Source organism: Protopterus annectens, chromosome 1.part1, assembly GCF_019279795.1.
Source record: "Protopterus annectens isolate FY-2018-M chromosome 1.part1, PAN1.0, whole genome shotgun sequence".
NCBI lineage: Eukaryota > Metazoa > Chordata > Ceratodontiformes > Protopteridae > Protopterus > Protopterus annectens.
Window position 1 is genome coordinate 290,421,276 of NC_056726.1, and position 18,007 is coordinate 290,439,282.

The 18,007-nt window shown below is 43.3% G+C and overlaps 1 protein-coding gene across 2 annotated transcripts in view; it reads right to left on the minus strand.

Annotated features, from left to right (window-relative positions):
• Positions 1–18,007, minus strand: part of RRP7A (ribosomal RNA processing 7 homolog A) — a 269,296-nt gene that overhangs the window by 104,366 nt on the left and 146,923 nt on the right. For both annotated transcript variants that reach the window (XM_044074557.1, XM_044074550.1), the window contains exon 4: positions 2,806–2,929. In XM_044074557.1, the coding sequence (XP_043930492.1) occupies positions 2,806–2,929 (124 nt within the window). The remainder of the gene's footprint in view (positions 1–2,805; positions 2,930–18,007) is intronic.

The following is an 18,007-nucleotide window of genomic DNA, read 5'->3' on the forward strand; positions in this document are numbered from 1 at the left end:
GGCACCCCAGATAAGAACCAGACTGGAGAACCAAACACTTAGGCAGCAACACTAACCACTCTGCTGCCCCTACAGCAAACATATATAAATAAAATTTCATTACCCTATAGGCCACTATAACAAGCACACTTGACATCACTTGTGCAAGCTTAGCAAAGATTTATTGCAGGACAGTCACTACAGTTCAAGGTATGAGTACACCACTGGGTACAGAAGTGATTAATTACTCAACACAGAAATTTAACTTTTCAAGGCAGAAATGTACATCAGAAACAGGTCTGATAAAACAAACACAATAAGCAAAACCGCAAAGAAGAAAATATAAATGCAGGGACTGCCAAAAAGCAGTTTTAAGACAATGATAGTAAACTGTAGGATGTTTCATTCATTTTGTGTGGCAGTTATACACGACTTACAACCAAAACAGTATGTTTGCTGAGCTGTGAATAAAACATGGCATTCAGAGAAAGGGTAGCAGTTAAGTAACATGGCCAACACCAGGTTACAGCCAGCAAACACAGGCAGGTAAGGATAGTTCTGAGATACTACTTCAGAACCGTAGTAAATGTTTCCAGTGTTTCTTGATCGGGCATTCTTAGGAAAGCTACTTCAGAGCCAAAGTCTGTAAATGGAAGACAGTAGGCTAATTCTAGGAAGCTTATAGGAAAAGCTAAAAAGCATAAACAAATGAATAAAGAGACTATGGCATGAAAGTTCAGCTACTGCGGGAGGGGGAAGTATGGCATGAAAGTTCAGCTACTGCGGGAGGGGGAAGTTATCAAAGTGTACAGTCTGACTAGCAGAGATCTCATGACGACACTGTGCTACCCAGAGATATGGAGAACCAAATGACCTTATCAAGCCATGTTAGTGATGTTACCTATTAGCAGAGTTCAATAAAAGCACGCAGATACAATTTAGCATGGCTTGGAGCTTTGAACACTAGTTTTAAAGTGAAGGGTATCAATATCAGGAAGGAGTAAATTTTCCCAATTACAAACTTTGTTTTTTCTGGTTAGTAACCAGTAGACTGTGTTTCTTACTGTGCATTTAAATTTACTTTACAGTGGATGCAGATTGATAAAGAGGGAGCTCACTGAAGTCAAGGGTAATTGATTGTTGATACCTTCCACTCCCTATGAACTGGGTGAGTAGACAGACCCTCACTCAAGCCCTTACTACTACAATGATACCGGATATAAAATATAATGGCTTTAGTTTTACTGAATATAATTAGAAGAACCTTCTTGCTGAACCACTTGTGCTATGAACAGGTCAGCATGGATCAAGTGGCTATAATTGTAAGCAGCAGTGTGTTGTGAACATGGACAAGTCATCCATAGGAAGGATATTTTGCAGCTCAGGAATTTTCAGGGAAGGTAAGTCCCAACAAAGAACTTTTGGATATGGACAGACGAAACATTACTCAAAAAAAAACCTTCCAGACAAAAGCTGTTAAACAACTTGAGTGGATGCTGCATGACCCCCACGCCTTAGAAGGTCTACAAGTAGGGCAACATGTGAGACAGAGACAAAGGTCTTAAATGAGTATAAAGAACTCCTATTCGCTGTTTGTTCCCCTCTAGATGGCATTCATAAAACAGAGGGTGGCTGTGCTTGTACTATGTCCTGCTCTAAAGCCATGTTATTTCTTACAAATCAACAAGCAGATAGTGGCTGGTGAAGTGTTCTATCAGATGACTCCACCCCCCTTTCCACAGGTTTAGACAAACAGTAAATAAATGAGATAGGTCTGCATTTATCTGGGTACCAATTCAGCTCATCCTAAAATAAACTCAATCAACTGAGCTTTGGTCCCTTTATTCCACTGTGGTGAGACCCTAGAGGTAGTTTATACATTTGGGGAGGTGTGGGTGATCCTCTGACTCTTGGGGAGAGAAGTTACAGTCTAGGCATGCAACAAAAAGATGGTCACAAAAGAAATGTGGCATCACAAGAAAAAAATACAGAAAACATGTAGGGGGTGACAGAAATGTCATTAAATGCAAAGTCTAAAGAATCCGGAGGTAGACTAGATGCATTACATGGCATGTTCCCCTGCCTACTTGTGCTCTGATGATGCCTGGTCATTTGAACAAGTCACTGTTCCACAAATGGAAAACCCCAGCAGAACCAACGCATACCACTGACAATGTTTTATAACTTACCCAAGGTTAAATGAACTCAAAATTAGGTATAACAGTAAGTAAATGCAGGAAGTGGAATGAACAAACCAACAATATAAGATGTTTTTCCCTGGGTTTGATTTTCATTCTGCTCATCTGATCATGTTTTGCTAAAAAGTAACTGTGAGAACAAGACCACGTCTAGCGTAAACCGGTACAAATGTACTTCTCTGTTGGCAAATACAAACTACTTTTGGCAAGCATCATTCTGACTGCCTTAAGATCCTAAAACTCTTATTACTGAAGTCGTCAGAAAGAAGAAAAAAAAAGACAGCACTGAAAATAAGATCTTGACTACAACTATGATGTTTTAAAAGGCCTCCAGCTAAAATGTAATGGGATGGCACAGTGGTGCAGCGATAGTGTTGCCACCTCACAGCAAGAGGTTCTCCGGTTCGATTCTTGGCTGGAGTGCCATCTGTGCGGAATCTGCATGTCCTCCCTGCATTTGTGTGGGTTTCTTCCAGGTGCTCCGGTTTCCTCTCAATGTTTCAAAGACATGAGTCTGGAGCATTTCTCTCCAGGCATCTAGTGAAAATTGGTTTCATTCCAAGTTGGACTTTCCCAGTACACAAATGTTAAAATAAATAAATGTCAAGAGTCCCTTATCCTTACTTACTCTGAATGCCAGTTTTCAATGGACATTCTGCTGTAGAAAGCACAAACGGCTTCTTCGGTTTCAGTGACTTGGCAGCTGCAACTCCAGAAGGACTTTTAAACACTACATATGCAACACGGAAACCCTGTGAAAGTAAATACATAAATACGATCACTGTTGAGTTTATATTGGCAAAGCAATTTTACACACACTGCCCAATACAGTTCAAAGAAATAGCCAGCATTCTACTCACTTGCTTAATCATTTGTTTTGTCACAAAACTTACTGAACTCCTTGCATCAAACTACTAAGGACATCCTTTGAGTTATCCCTTCTTTGTAATACATTAAGGAATTAACACTGGCTCAGGATATATTTCCCACTCACCAAGTAATACAAGGATCTGAAAAGTACAGCTGTTTAAGCTGAACCTGCCATAACAGCAGATGTTTTAATGATCACTGCTGCAGTAGCTTTAGCTACATGGATTATATTTTGTCAAGGATAAAACAGCCAGACAGCTTCCAAACTTCAAGGCACCTTCCATATGCCCAACCTGTGAAGCAGCTTGAGGTGAGCTGACTAAAAGACAAGTTTGGCCACAAAGTGCTTTAAAGGTTTCCTGCCTGCAGAGAGAGAGGGAGGCCGAGCCTTGAAAGGATAATGCTAAGAACAAAAAATAAAAGTCCAGACCCTGGCATATACAAAAACACACCAAAAACAAAGGGGATGGAAGGAGGGACCAGCTCTGCAGCAGAACTCATTCGAACATCTACTGTTATACTAAGTTCAACATACGACGCAGTGATACAGCGGTAGCAATGTTGCCTCACAGCAAGAGGTTCTCCAGTTTGATTCTCGACTGGGGTGCCTTCTGTGTGGAGTCTGCATGTCCTCCGTGCATTCGTGTGGGTTTCCTCCCACATACAAAGACATGTGTCTGGAGCTTTTCTCCCTGGCCCTTTGCTGAAAATTGGCTTTGTTCCAAGTCAGACTCTCCCAGTAAACAAATGTTAAATAAATAAATAAATACACAACTGTACTATGTTCAGTACACTGATCACTGGTGCAGTAGCCTTAGCTACATGGGTATATATTACCCTAATTTGCTACATTTGGGAAGTTGAAGGGGAATAGTTCTGGAGCCCCTGCAGAGTGGTCCAAACAAGACCTGATCTAGACCCAGAGAAAGAAAGAAGCTTATAGTGCTTTGTAAAAGTACATACAGAGGACCAAGTAGCAATTTCTACAATACTTCTAGAATATAACCCTGTCCAAAAAGCCACAGATGAAGTCAAGGCCCTGGTACAGTGGGCCTTGACCCTGCCTGGAATATAGTTTTATTATGGTGAATATGACAAAAAGTAGTACCCTTACACAAGCACTTGGAAATAGACTGTTTTGACACTGGTTGTCCTTCTTACCTTCACAAGAAATTAACAATTGAGCCACAGATCTGAAAGATTTAGTTCTGTTGAGATGAGTTGTCTGTGGACATCCAAGGTATGGAGTACCCTTTCTCCCTCATTTTTATGTTCAGGAAAAACAGGGAGATGGCTAGTTTTGATTAAAGTACACAGACACCACTTAGGCATAAAAGAAAGAGGAGTTCTCAAATAAACCCTCCCATTTGGAAAATAACCCAATAAAAGTCTACAGTTCAGATACCTTTCTTGCAGAGGTCAGAGCAGTAAAACTGTTTTCCATGTTAAGAACTTAAAGTCAGCCAGATTATCTGGTTCAAATGGAGAAAGTGTTAGCTTCTTTAACACAAAATTAAGATTCCCAAGGAGAGGCCACAGGTTTTCTTGGAGGCTTCTTATGCAAAAGTACATTCAAGAACATTTTGACATGAAACTGAATTGAAAGAGGAGGATTCATGGGCAGACATGCTTGCAGTGGCTGATAAATGAACCTTGATAGAGGAATAAGAAAGGCCATAGGATAGTAACTCACACAAATGTTGTTCATAGGTGTGTACTAGGCCAATGACCACAAGGGCATTTTTAAGCCTAGCCATGCATCCCAAATCCCTCATAAGTTCTGGTACTCTTGATAAGTGCAAGCAGGGGCTTGGGAGATAAACCATTTACAGGCTGCCTTATATTCCACACACAGATCTCCCAACAGCCTGGAGGAGAGGGAATACAAAGAAAAGACCATGAGGCAGTTTACAAATTACATGTTACTTATGTCCTGGATTCTTTTAGTTAGGAACTTCTGTGGATATTCCAATTGCTGGCTGTGTCCGATTAGGAACATACCAAAAGGGGCACTGCACTCAATTATAGATCTCATGAATGCTAAATACTATGGAACGTTGACCTCCTTGGACCTAGATGCCATACCTTTGTTTATAAGTTGCACAACACAGAATTTTTTCCTTATTACTGTAGACATGTGATGGTCAAAGGCTAGATTACTGTCTGTGTGTCCCCAAGTCCTTAACTACTGTGTCAACTCTTAGGGGTGTGTTTGTCAATACAATGGATACTATTACGCACATCTTAACATTTAGTTTTAATGCACAGCTCTGACAAATTATTTGTCTAGGTCACCCCTACCTGGAAAACATGTGTATCAGTGGGGGATTTTATGACTGTTCCTAATTTACAATCATCTGCAAATTTAGTCAGAGATCCTTGACTTCACAGAAGTAAATGCCAAAAAGCAGGCGTCCCTGGACCAATCCCTCTGGGACTCCGCTTGTGACCGTCCTCTTTGTAGACGTGTACTCCAAAATTCCAACTTCCTGGGTCTGCCTCTAAGCCAGCCGGCTATCCATCGGGTAACAAAGATTTATGCCAAATATCTTGACACTGTCAACAATGTGCGAGTATGGTACTGTGTCAAATGCCTTGGCCTGGTCATTGTAGATGGTGTGAACAGTTTTACCCTCATCCATTGCTTTGGTAAACTTTTCAAAGACGTCCTCCAAGGTGAGTAGGCATTACCTGCCCTTGATGAAAACAAAATGGGCTGGGTCCAGTGTCTGAAGGTTTCCTATAACATTATTGATCATTTCCATGATATTTCTTTCCATGGCTTTGCATACAAGACTAGTGAGACTTATGGGTCTGTAGATGTCCCACCATTGTGCAGAGGGATGACTGCTGCTGTTTTACATTCATGAGGCACAAAGCCTGTTTGGAGGCTACAGTTAAACAGCAATTCCATAGGACCCAATAGGTCATGTTTCATGCTATTTATAGAAGGCATCCTGGAATACTGTCTGGGCCCATCAATGCAGTGCTCTTGGCCTTAGATTGTGCATTCAGGACTTGTTTCCTTGTGATAATAGGGAAAGTTAAATTTGCTGGTATTTCCTGAGGGGAGGTTGAGGAGGAGACAGGAATAAAGTTACAGCTAAACTTGTCTGCCAGTAGACTTGCTTCAACTTCTGGCTCATGATAGGTGGTCTCATTAACAATGAGCTCTGCACACAACTATGTACTGCCTTTGAGGCTGTCTACATAGCTATAAAATGCCTTTTGGTTGTCCTTGGCCTGGGAGGCAAAACTTACCTCAAATTTGGCTTTTTAGACTTTATTTGTTCTCCTAGTTACTTGTTTAATTTGATGAGAGTGACTGCATCCTGCTGGGTGCTACACCTTCTAATTTTTGCCATGATTTTCTTCCATGTCTTACACACCCTACTGATGATGTGATTCCACCAAGGTAGTTTGCTTTTTGATTAGTTCTGTAATTTTTCTTGGTGGATACAGCTGCCTCTGCAGCTATTAACATGTTTGCATAGGGTTTCTGTGAACAGTTCTGCATAAGCAGCAGTGATCTTAGGGTTTATGGGGTCTTGAAATTTTGCCAGGTTATCACTTAATAGTAGGAAGTTAACCTTAGTGTAGTTCCTGATCATTCCAGGGTTAGCTGGGGTTGTGAGTTTTATGTTTACTTTAAAAGATCATTTTTTGTGGTCTGACCTTACCAGACAAGGGTAGGCAGCACTCTCCCATATTAATGAGGACCAGATCCAGCATGTTTGCACCCCTGGTCACCGTACTGACAATCTGGTCCTGGTAGTTTGTGTTTCCAAACTCTAGGAATCTCTGTGCCTGCACATTTGGTGTTGTATAATATTCCAAGTTAATAGTAATTTAAGTTGCCCACACATATGGTACTGGGGTGGATGTTTAATGTTTCCAATGGGTTTCAATACACATTATGGGTTTCCTAGGGCATAAAGAGGAGCCTACAGCTTGCAAGGAAGTGGTATGGGATTTTGCCTATGATGATTTGAACATGGAGCAGCTCAAATGCATTGTCATGTCTGACCAACCTTGAGATATATTTATTTTTTTATGTAAAATCGAGACATGTCCACCTTTAGCCCCTATCTGTGTAGCAGCTGGTCTAAATGTGTGGAAGGCTTTACACCTTTACACTGCCAGTGTGCTCTCCATGGCTTTAATCCTCAATTCTGTGAGCGCACAGATGCCAGCATTCTCTTGGGTGAGGAGAGCTTGTAGAGAGTGGAGTTTCTTGTTTAGACTTCTAGCACTGAGCAGTAACACCTTTAGATTATCTTGGTTTTGAATTGCTAGGCTGGAAGTATTTTCAGTTTGTCACTGCCTTAAAAAGACAATGTTTTAGGTAATACTGAAAAAACTACAAGGGAGAGGTGCTGACCATCCCTATCAAAGCATCATGGTCTGTTGATCAGAGAACAACTAGCCATGAGTGTGTGCTGGTTATGTTGTTGGCACCAACTAGAAAACCTTTTCCATTTCTTAATATCTAAATTTCTAGTAGCAGGTTTACCTGCCTCCATTAGTACCTGCTCTACATTCTCAGCAAACAAGTGCTTAAAAGGAATTGAGACTCTATCATCCAGGCAGTCAATTGAAGATAACTGATGTTGGGGTTTATCAAACACTCCTGTTCTTGTGTGAGTAGATCCATTCTGTGAGGAAGCTTGTGGCGACAGCCTCTGGTCATTTCCAAAAGAAGGGAGAACCACAGTTGCCTGGACCAGAAGGGAGTCACCATAATGATCTTGGGGCATTTCTTCTGAATCTTCAGAAGTACACTGGATATTAGCATAAAGGGTGGAAAATCATACAAAAGCATTCCTGTCCAAAAAAAATGCATCTGTCTTCCAGGTCTTCTTGCATGGAGTCCTGGAACAGAATCTTGCCAGATGATTGTCCAAAGAGGAACTTCCCACACACAGACCAAGTCTTGGAAGATCTCCTGACCTGCTTTCCATTCGTGAGAGTCTGCTGTGGGCCTGCGCAGCTTGTCTGCCATACAATTTTGCTCTGATGGAATGTAGGAATATTACAGAGTGAGACTGTGCTGTAAGGCTATATACCAAGCTAACATGGCCAGTCTGTAAAGGGGGTATGACCTGGTTCCCCCTTGCTGATGTACCATACGACTGTGGCATTGCCTGTAACCACATGAAGAGGTCCTAGGGATCAAACATGATTCAGAGAGTTGGGCGTCTTGATCAGGGCAAGCATCTCCTTGACATTTACATGTTTGCATCTGTCCTTGGTGTCCCACATGCCCTGCACTTTTACCCCTACTGAAAGTGCTATCTAAGCAAAGTCCAAAGGATCTGTAGTGACAGACTGCTTTGCAACAGGGGTGGGGAAGGGGAAACCTGGACTTAAGATAATCTGCCATCTCCACCAAAAGGCTTCTCTTCTGACACCTCAGCACTGGGATTTGAAAAGACGGAGAATGTTGATACTGGGACCAGAGAGATTTCAGATGCCACTATATCTTTCTCATGTGGAGTATTGCCAGGGGTATCGTGAGACTCAGAGATGCTTCGAGACCCAAAACCTGGATGTATTCCTTCCAAATAAAGATCTATTTTTGTTTTCTGTAAAAGAAAAGCTCTTTGAACTGAGGTGTCTAGATGGCATCCCAAGAACACAATCTTGTGTGATGGAGTCAAGAAATACTTCCGAATATTCTCTTGGAATATTCTCATGGAATCCCATCTTGTGTAAGAGATCGCTCACCAGACAGATTCCTGACGCTAAAGACTCTGCAAAGTTGTCTAAATATGGGAAAATGTGGATACCCTGTAGCCTGCAATGACCTGTAACTGGAGCTAAACACTCTGTGAATAACTCTTGGTGCAGTGGATAGTCCAAAGGGTAAGACAGAAACTGACAAATGCGATACAGACAAACAAAACCTTAAGAGATGTCTGAAATCTGGATGAATAGGGATGTGATTATAAGCATTTTTAAGTCTAGTGTTATCAAGAAATTTGAAGACGACGTAACACGTTGTGAAATGACATCATTCTGAATTTGGGCACTATCACAAACAGGTTTAGGAAAGAAGATTCAGATCTGGTCCCAAAGCATTTTCTTTCTTAGGCATTATGAATATCCTTGAACAAAAAACCCTTCCCGACTTGCGAAGGAGGAAAGTACAGTTGTGTACACTTACCATAAATGTAGATGTCTGAGTGTATTCACTGTTGCAGTCATCACATTTGGGTTATCTGCCTGCAGTAGCCCTCAGTCGGCCTGATTATATGTCAGGTGCCCCCCTTAATGGGAAGCAATATATAAAATTGCTTCCCATTAAGGGGGGCACCTGACATATGGGGCAAGAAAAACTGATTTAATGGCGTCGGTTGCATGCTTTATACACCTGACTACCTGACGTCACAGAAGATGAGACAGCAACCGACGCAGGACCCAAGACTTTGATTATCAGGCCAACTGAGGGCTACTGCAAGCAGATAACCCAAATGTGAGGACTGCAACAGTGAATACACTCAGACATCTACATTTATGGTAAGTGTACACAACTGTACTATGTTCGTGTTTCACTGTTGCAGTCATCACATTTGGGTAGATTCCCAAAGCTAAGGATGGGAGGAGGAATTTAGATAGCATTAGGACCAGCTATAAGGCCCTGCATGACTGCAGTGGCAAAGCCAGCTATGGATTTAGAGAAAATTGGCAAATGGTAATGCTTGGTGAAAGTATGTACAGAACTCCAAGTAGCAGCTTCTAGGATGTCTCTGGTAGGGACACCTCTGATAAAAGGCTGTAGAGGTAGATGCAGCCCTGGTTGAATGGGGTCTAATCCTCTGTGGGATACCTGATAAAAGGCTGTAGAGGTAGATGCAGCCCTGGTTGAATGGGGTCTAATCCTCTGTGGGATACGTTTTCCATGGTGCTTATAGCAGAAATGAATGCAATGGCCTATCCATTTAGAAATGGTTTGCTTTGAAATAGCCTTCCCCTCTGCCCCTGCCTCAAATGCCACCAGCAGTTGTTCAGATTTCCTTAGAGATTTAGTCCTGTCCAAGTAAAATCTAAGTGGTCTGTGCACATCTAAGGAGTGCAGTATCCATTCCCCTTTGTTCTGTGGATTAGAAAAGAAGGCTGGCAAATGAATGGACTGATTAAGAGCCACACTGGATACCACCTTGGGCATGAAAGAAAGAGGGATTGGTCCTGAGGGACACCATGTCCGCATGAAAGATGATGAAAGGCTTCACTGCCATGAGGGCCTGTAATTCAGACACTCTTCTTGCTGAAGTGATGGCTAGAAGGGAGGCTGTTCTCCAAGAAAGGAACTTCAACTCTACATTTGCAGCTGGCTCAAAGGGAGGCAGTGTGAGCTTTTCCAATACAAAGTTAAGCTCCCAGGCTGGAGTAGGGGCTCTCCTGGGTGGTCTTAGGTTTTTGGCCCCTCTGAGGAATTGCTTCAGCAGTGGATGAGAGAAGAGGGGTGGCTCTGTATTACAATGTGCTGAAATGGCCAAGGCATGAATTTTGATGGAAGAAAAGGAAAGACCCTTGTGAAGCATCTCAGTTAAGTATTGAAGAACATGAAGTAAACTGGGCACTGTTGTGCCCATCCCCTGAGTTTGGCTCCAGGAACAGAATATTTTCCATTTTTCAGCATAGGATTTTCTAGTATTAGGCCTCCTTGCCTCCAGAATGACATCCATCACTTGCTTACTTAGGGATGGTAACAGAGACATCAGGTAATTATAGCCAGGCTGCAAGGTTCAGAGTTTGAAGCTGTGGATGCAGAATCTGGCCCTCCTGCTGGGACAGCAGGGCAGGGGTCTGAGGCAGGTGCCATGGTTCCAGCAGTGACACACTGCACAAGAGGGGGTGCCAGTGTTGGCATGGCCAGTCTGGTGCAATCAGTATGGTCCTTGGTTTGTCCTGTTTGATCTTTAGCACCACTTTGGAAAGGAGAGGCAGAGGTTGAAAGGCATAAACTGATAGGTTTTTCCAGGTGAAGTACAGGGCATCCACTTTCCAAGCTTGTCTGTGGGGAGTCCTTGCGCAGAATTTGTCCAATTGGTAGTTCTGAGGGGAGGCAAACAGGTCTCTCTGGGCTCCCCCATTTGTTTCTCAACATGTTAAATATCTTTAGTTCCAGTTTCCACTCGCGTGGGTCCATGAGATTTCTGCTTAGGTCGTCTGCCAGTGTATTTAGCTTGTCTGGTAGGAATTGAGCTTGTAGTTGCACTTGGTAGCTCAAGGCTGTGTTCCACAGAGCCATGGGCTAGTCTGCAGAGAGGGTATGAGTGGATTCCTCCCTGCTTGTTTATGTACCACATAACCATGGTGTCCGTCTTTACCAATAATTGTCCTGGAAGAATGTGGTTCTTGAAAGCTGTCAGAGCATTTTGTACAGCTAACATTTCTTTTTGATTGATCTGCAGGTGCATTTGACTCTGGTTCCATTTGCCCTGAATGCACTGTCCTGCCAAGTGAGCCCCCCATGCACAGTCTGATACGTCTGTTGTTAGGGCTTGGGCGGCAGGGGGTAGAGTGAATGGCAGTCCCTTGTTTAGGTGGCAGGCCTCTGCCCACCAAAGGAACTCTTTTAGACAAGGTATGATAGAAATCATTGATTCTAGGTCCTGAGAATGTTGACACAATAGGCTTTTAGATACCATTGTAGTTTCCTCATATGCAGTCTTGCATATGGAATTAGTAGAATGCAAGAGGCCATGAACCCCAGGGCTTGCAGTATTTTCCTTGCAGATAGCTGGGTCTTAGTGGCCAGTAGTTTGAAGTAGGCAGTCAAATGAACTTGTTTCTCTGGCATGAGGTAGGCCATCTGGGAAGTTGTATTCAAGCTTGCTCCCAGGAAGACAATTTGTTGGCAGGGTACTAGACACGATTTCTTTTCTTTTATAGTGTATCCCAGAAAAGCAATTTCTTTACAAATGCCAGATGATTTAATAGTATGTCCTGGCTTTCTGCCTGAATTAGACAATTGTCCAGGTATGGGTATACTTGAATATTTATTTGCCTGCAGAATGCAATGACTGGAGCTAGGCACTTTGTGAATACCCTGGGTGCAGTAGATAAGCCAAAGGGCAGTGCAGAGAACAGATAGTGCATGTAGCCTGCTCTGAAGAATAGGTATCTTCTGCAAGATTCCCTTATTGGGATGTGTAGGTAGGCTTCCTTTAAATCCAGTGTTGCCAACCAGGCATTTTTTTCCCAGCATGGGAAGCAGCTGATGTAGAGTTAGCATTTTTAATTTTGGGATTTCTAAAAAAGTGTTTAGGATAGACAGGTCCAAGACAGGACACCAGGAATTGTCTTTTCTGGGTACCAGAAAAAGTCTTGAGTAGAAACCTTGCCCCCATTCTTCTTCTGGGACAGGCTGAATAGCCCTGATGCTTAGAAGAAAGAGAACTTGCTTTTGAGCCTCTGCCCAGTGGTTTGGGGGTAGGTCTGGCCAACCATTTGGGGTTGGTAAGGAAGGAGTGGAAGTGGAATCTGTATCCTTGGGAAACTTTATTTAAAAACCAATTGGTCTTGGGTAACGAGTTCCCAGTTTTTTGATGCAGGGTGATCCTTCCCCCTAAAGTCAGTTGAGCAGGGCTTGGAAGGTTTAAAGTTAAGTCACTGTGACAATTTACCATAGAGGGGTGTCTTACTACTCCCAGCTTTGGAAGTGGGAGCCCCCCCCCCACTGCTTAGGTCTGTGAGTACCTTGGAATTGAAGCCTGGGTGTTCTGCTGGTTCTGGGTTTGGACTCAGAAGGGCTGGAAGAGGCAGGAAAAGACCAATTCTTAGCAGGCCAATGCCTACTATATCTGGGAGGCTGTAACTGCAGGAAATCTTTAACAGTTTGCATAGATTTAGCTTTTTCCTCCATCTTCTTAAGTACTACTTCTGCTTTGTTGCCAAACAGGCGGTCTTGGTTTAAGGAAGCAGCCAGTAATTTAGCTTTTAACATGAACTGGCAAAGATTGCTCCTTAAGCCAAGCATGCCTTCTAAGTACAGACCCAGTGACAGCAGCCCTGCAAGATGCCTCTAATGAATCAAAACCACATTGTAAAGTATGTTTTCCAACTTGTTCAGCAGAATGCATTAAATCCTGTAAATCTTTATTTTCAGCACAGTCAGAAATCAACATAATTTTCTGTTTAAGCAATCCAGTAATATGCTGCTGATACTTTAACATATGAAACTGGCAGTTTAAGGCCCTAATGGCCAAAGTTGCAGAATTGTATACCTTCTCACCCTATCTATCCAGGGCCCTGGAATCTCTATCAGAGGGGGTAGTGTTTTTGGCAGTAGTACCCTTAATGCCTTTGTGTCCCTGTGAAATGGTCTCAGGATCTGCAGTAGGGTTCTTAAAGAGGAACTTGTGAGCATCAGGTATCCTGTAATACCCATCAGGTTTTCTGGGAGATGGAGGTAAAGTGTCAGGGGCCAGGCTAGATTCTGAGAAAGCATTATCTACAATGTCCAGTACAGGAGGGATAGCTAAAGGCCTGTGTTGAGGTAGGAGTAAGAATTCCCTAAGCATCTTTTTGGAGTCAGAGTAATCCTGGCTTTCCCCGCAGAAATGCTGCCTAAGAGTATGCAAGGTTTCACCAAAAGAGAAATTCTCTGGAGGGAAAGCAGAGGGAATGGAGTCCTCTGCATCAGAATCCTCATAGGTAGATAAGGGCAACTCCTGGTCATCAGAGAAAAACAGAAATTTCAGAATCCTGATCAGAAGAATCAGAAGGAAAATCAGTCCTAGGTCTCTTAGGGGGAGAAGGGTGGCTTCCCCTGATTAGAGTAATAAGGTGTTCAGCCATTCTTATCACTTGTTTTTAGGCATAGGGGCCTGACCATGCAGTCTGGGCATCGTTTTTCTAGGCATGGATCGGGTTTTAGGCCTTGAAGAAGAAGATGGTGTCTGTTTAATATGCAAGTCAGTAGGCCTGAATACACCCTCAGAAGCCGGTGCCTGCACAGTGGCTCCGGACCCATCCAAAGTAGAGACATCAGCAGGTTCCACAGTCGAAGAAGCATATCACGGCATACCGGACTCTGAATGGATCTCAGTAGAGGCCTGTCGAATCTGAAGTAGCGGGTATCAGGGGCTGCGAAAGCACCTCACTTGAGTACCAGCAAACTGGTGACTAGTTTAGGAGAACCGCCGTCGGCAGCTTTGGACCTATGTGGTCTGTCTATGTTTTTATCTTTGCATTTTTTTTGGAATGTCGGTAGTCAGGTGGCTTACCAAAGCCATTTCTGGATAATCAAACCAAGTACCAAAATATTTAGATATGAAAATGAACAGACGCCAAATAGTTTGAGGTTTGAATAAGGCACAAAACCGACAGCGAGGTACGTCATGGTCTGGGCCTAGGCAAGGAATGCAGTACGAATGAAAATCTTTATGAGGTATTTGCTTTCCACAAGAAATACAACTGTTAACTTTTACTGACATCGGTTTAAAGCAAGAAAAAGGATCCCCGACGGGGTACTTAGGTTAGGTGAAGACTTCGGATCTGAAACTCGAAAATGAAAATTTCAGGAGTCGGCCAACCAGCACTTATGAACTGCTTCTGCTTCGGGCACTGCATGGCAAGAAAGACTGGGGTAATGGCGTTGGCTGCATGCTTTATACCCCTGACTACCTGACTTCATGAAAGATGAGACAGCAACCGACGCAGGACCCAAAACTTTGATAATCAGGCCGACTGAGGGCTACCTGCAAGCAGATAAGCCAAATGTGATGACTGCAACAATGAAAGACGAAGAAAGTACAGTTTTGTACCTACCATAAATGTAGATGTTCGAGTGCTAATACAGCTGCAGTAATCACAGATGGGTTCTCTGCTGTCAGGCGGGTCCTCGGTCGGCCGAATTCCAAAGTCTAGGTCCGGCGTCGGTTGGTGTCGCTTTCTCTCTTGACGTCAGTGAGGCCAGAGTATACAAGACACAGCCGACGCCATGTTCTTCAGTCTTTCTTGCCCCAGATGTCAGGTGCCCCCAGAAGGAAGGCAATACATAAATTATATATATATATATATATATATATATATATATATATATATATATATATATATATATACACACACAAATAATGCAATATAATCCAAAATCAGTAGTTGCAAGCAAATAAACCATAGAAGGATAACCCAGTCAGGTTGTATGAAGAGGGGGTTAGGCCCTATGCATTTACCAAGTGGGGAAGGCGGGAGGGTAACTTGTACTGCAGCTGTATTAGCACTCGAACATCTACATTTATGGTAGGTACAAAACTGTACTATGTTCATCGTGCATACAGCTGCAGTAATCACAGATGGGTAGAGTCCCAAAGCTACACACAGGGTGGTAGGTACTAGTTGGAACTGGGATGAGCCAGAATGCCCTGTAACACAGCAGTGGCAAAGCCTGCTCTAGTTTTGGAATATAAAGGCAGGTGATAGTGTTTTGTGAAGGTATGTACAGAACTCCAAGTGGCGGCCTCCAAAATGTCTTTGGTAGGAACTCCTCTGAGGAAGGCTGTAGAGGTAGCTGTGGCCCTGGTGGAGTGGGATCTGATGCCTGTGGGAACAGATTTCCCATGATATGAATAACAGAACCGAATGCAGTGGCCTATCCACTTAGAAATTGTCTGCTTGGTCACTGGCTTCCCTTGAGCCCCTACAGCATAGGACACAAAAAGTTGTTCTGATTTCCTGAAGGACTTTGTTCTGTCCAAATAATAGCGTAGCTGTCTATGGATGTCTAAAGAATGTAGCAACCTTTCTCCTTGGTTTTGAGGATTGGGGTAAGAGGTGGGTAAGTGTATGGCTTGGTTTAAAGCTACCCTGGATACCACTTTAGGCATAAATGACGGGTTGGTACGAAGGGAAACCCTGTCCTGATGGAAGATGAGGAAGGGCTGCACCGCCATGAGGACCTGTAGTTCCGAAACCCTACGAGCTGAAGTGATGGCCAGAAGGAAGGCTGTTTTCCAGGACAAATATTGCAAATCTGTTGATGCAGCTGGTTCAAAAGGAGGCAATGTTAATTTTTCTAGAATGTAATTAAGATCCCAGGCTGGTATTGGTTGTTTCCTTGGAGGTCTTATATTCTTAGCCCCTCTGAGGAACTGTCGTAAGAGTGGGTGAGAAAATAAAGGTGGATCCGAGTTGAATTCTGCAGAAATGGCTGAGGCATGGATTTTTATAGAAGAAAATGAAAGTCCACTGTTCAGTAGCTCTGCTAGATACTGTAATATCGGAGGCAAATTCAGCTTTTTAGGGTCCTGGCCTTTTTTCTCATTCCAAGAGCAGAACCGTTTCCATTTTGCGGTGTAAGCCTTTCTAGTAGATGGTCTTCTGGCCTCCAAAATGACATCCTGCACCTCCTTGGAAAGTAGGGTCTGTTGTGGTGTTAAGGAATTCTCCATGCAGCCAGATTGAGTGTTTTCAGCTGACCATGAAGTGTTTTGTAGCTGTGCTGAGTCAGTAGAAGAGGCATTAGAGGTAGGGACCAGGGAGGAGTATGTGTTAGACTCCTCAGGAGCGGATACCAGTGTTGCCTTGGCCAATCTGGCGCAATCAGTATCATCTTCGGTCTGTCTGCTCTTGCTTTCAAGAGCACCTTGGGCAGAAGAGGCAGAGGTGGGAAAGCGTAAACTGTCCATGCTGTCCAACTGAATGAAAGGGCGTCCACTCTCCAGGCCTTTGGGTGAAAGGTCCTTGAACAAAACTTTTCCAATTGATGATTCCTGTGGGAGGCAAAAAGATCTATGTCTGGCCTCCCCCACTCTTGTATTATCTCTGTAAACACCTGAGGATGCAACTTCCATTCGTGTGGATCTGTCATATTTCTGCTTAGATTGTCTGCCAGCGTGTTTTCCAATCCTGGCAAGTACTGTGCTTGAAGTTCGATTTGCCATTCCAGAGCCAAGTTCCAAAGAGTCATGGCTAGTCTGCACAAGGGATATGAATGTGTTCCGCCTTGTTTATGTACCACATTACTGTGGTGTTGTCTGTTCTTATCAGTAATTGTCCTGGATGCAGGAGGTCCTTGAAAGCTATAATTGCATTTATTACTGCTAGCATTTCTTTTTGATTGATGTGACGGTGCTTTTCCTTTTGGGACCATTTGCCCTGAATGCACCTGTCTGTCATGTGCGCCCCCCAGGCGTAGTCTGAGGCGTCTGTTGTGATGACTTGGTTTGCTTGAGGCTTGCAGAAAGGGAGGCCTGTGTTTGCTTGACATGCTTGGGCCCACCATAGAAATTCCTTTTGCAAACATGGAATTATTGGTATTATTGTTTCCAAACTGTGACTGTGTTGAGACCATAGGTTTTTTAGGTACCATTGAAGTTTCCTCATATGCAGCTTTGCACATGGGATTAAAAGAATGCAAGATGCCATGAAGCCCAGAGCCTGCAGGATTTTCCTTGCAGTAAGCCTGGTACATTTTGCTAGTATTTTGAAGTACTGAGTTAGCTGCCCCTGTTTTTCTGGCGTTAGATAGGCCATCTGGGTGTTTGTGTCCAAGTTGGCACCCAGGAAAGTTATTTTCTGAGATGGTGTTAGCCTGGATTTCTTTTTGTTGATTGTATATCCCAGAGAATGCATTAACCGTGTTACATAAGCCAGATGTTCCAGAAGTATGTGTTTGCTGTCCGCTTGGATCAGGCAGTCGTCCAAATAAGGGTAAATTTGTATCCCTTGAAGTCTGCAGTAGGCAATCACTGATGTCAGGCACTTTGTGAATACTCTGGGCGCAGTAGATAAGCCAAAGGGCAATGCAGAGAATTGATAGTGGATTGAACCTGCAAGAAATCGGAGGTATCTTCTGCAACTTTGTCTGATTGGGACATGCAGGTATGCCTCCTTGAGGTCCAATGTTACCAGCCAAAACTCCTTGCCCAGCATGGGAAGAAGCTGCTGTAATGTGAGCATCTTGAATTTTTGTACGAGTAAAAATGTGTTTAGGATGGATAAGTCCAAAATGG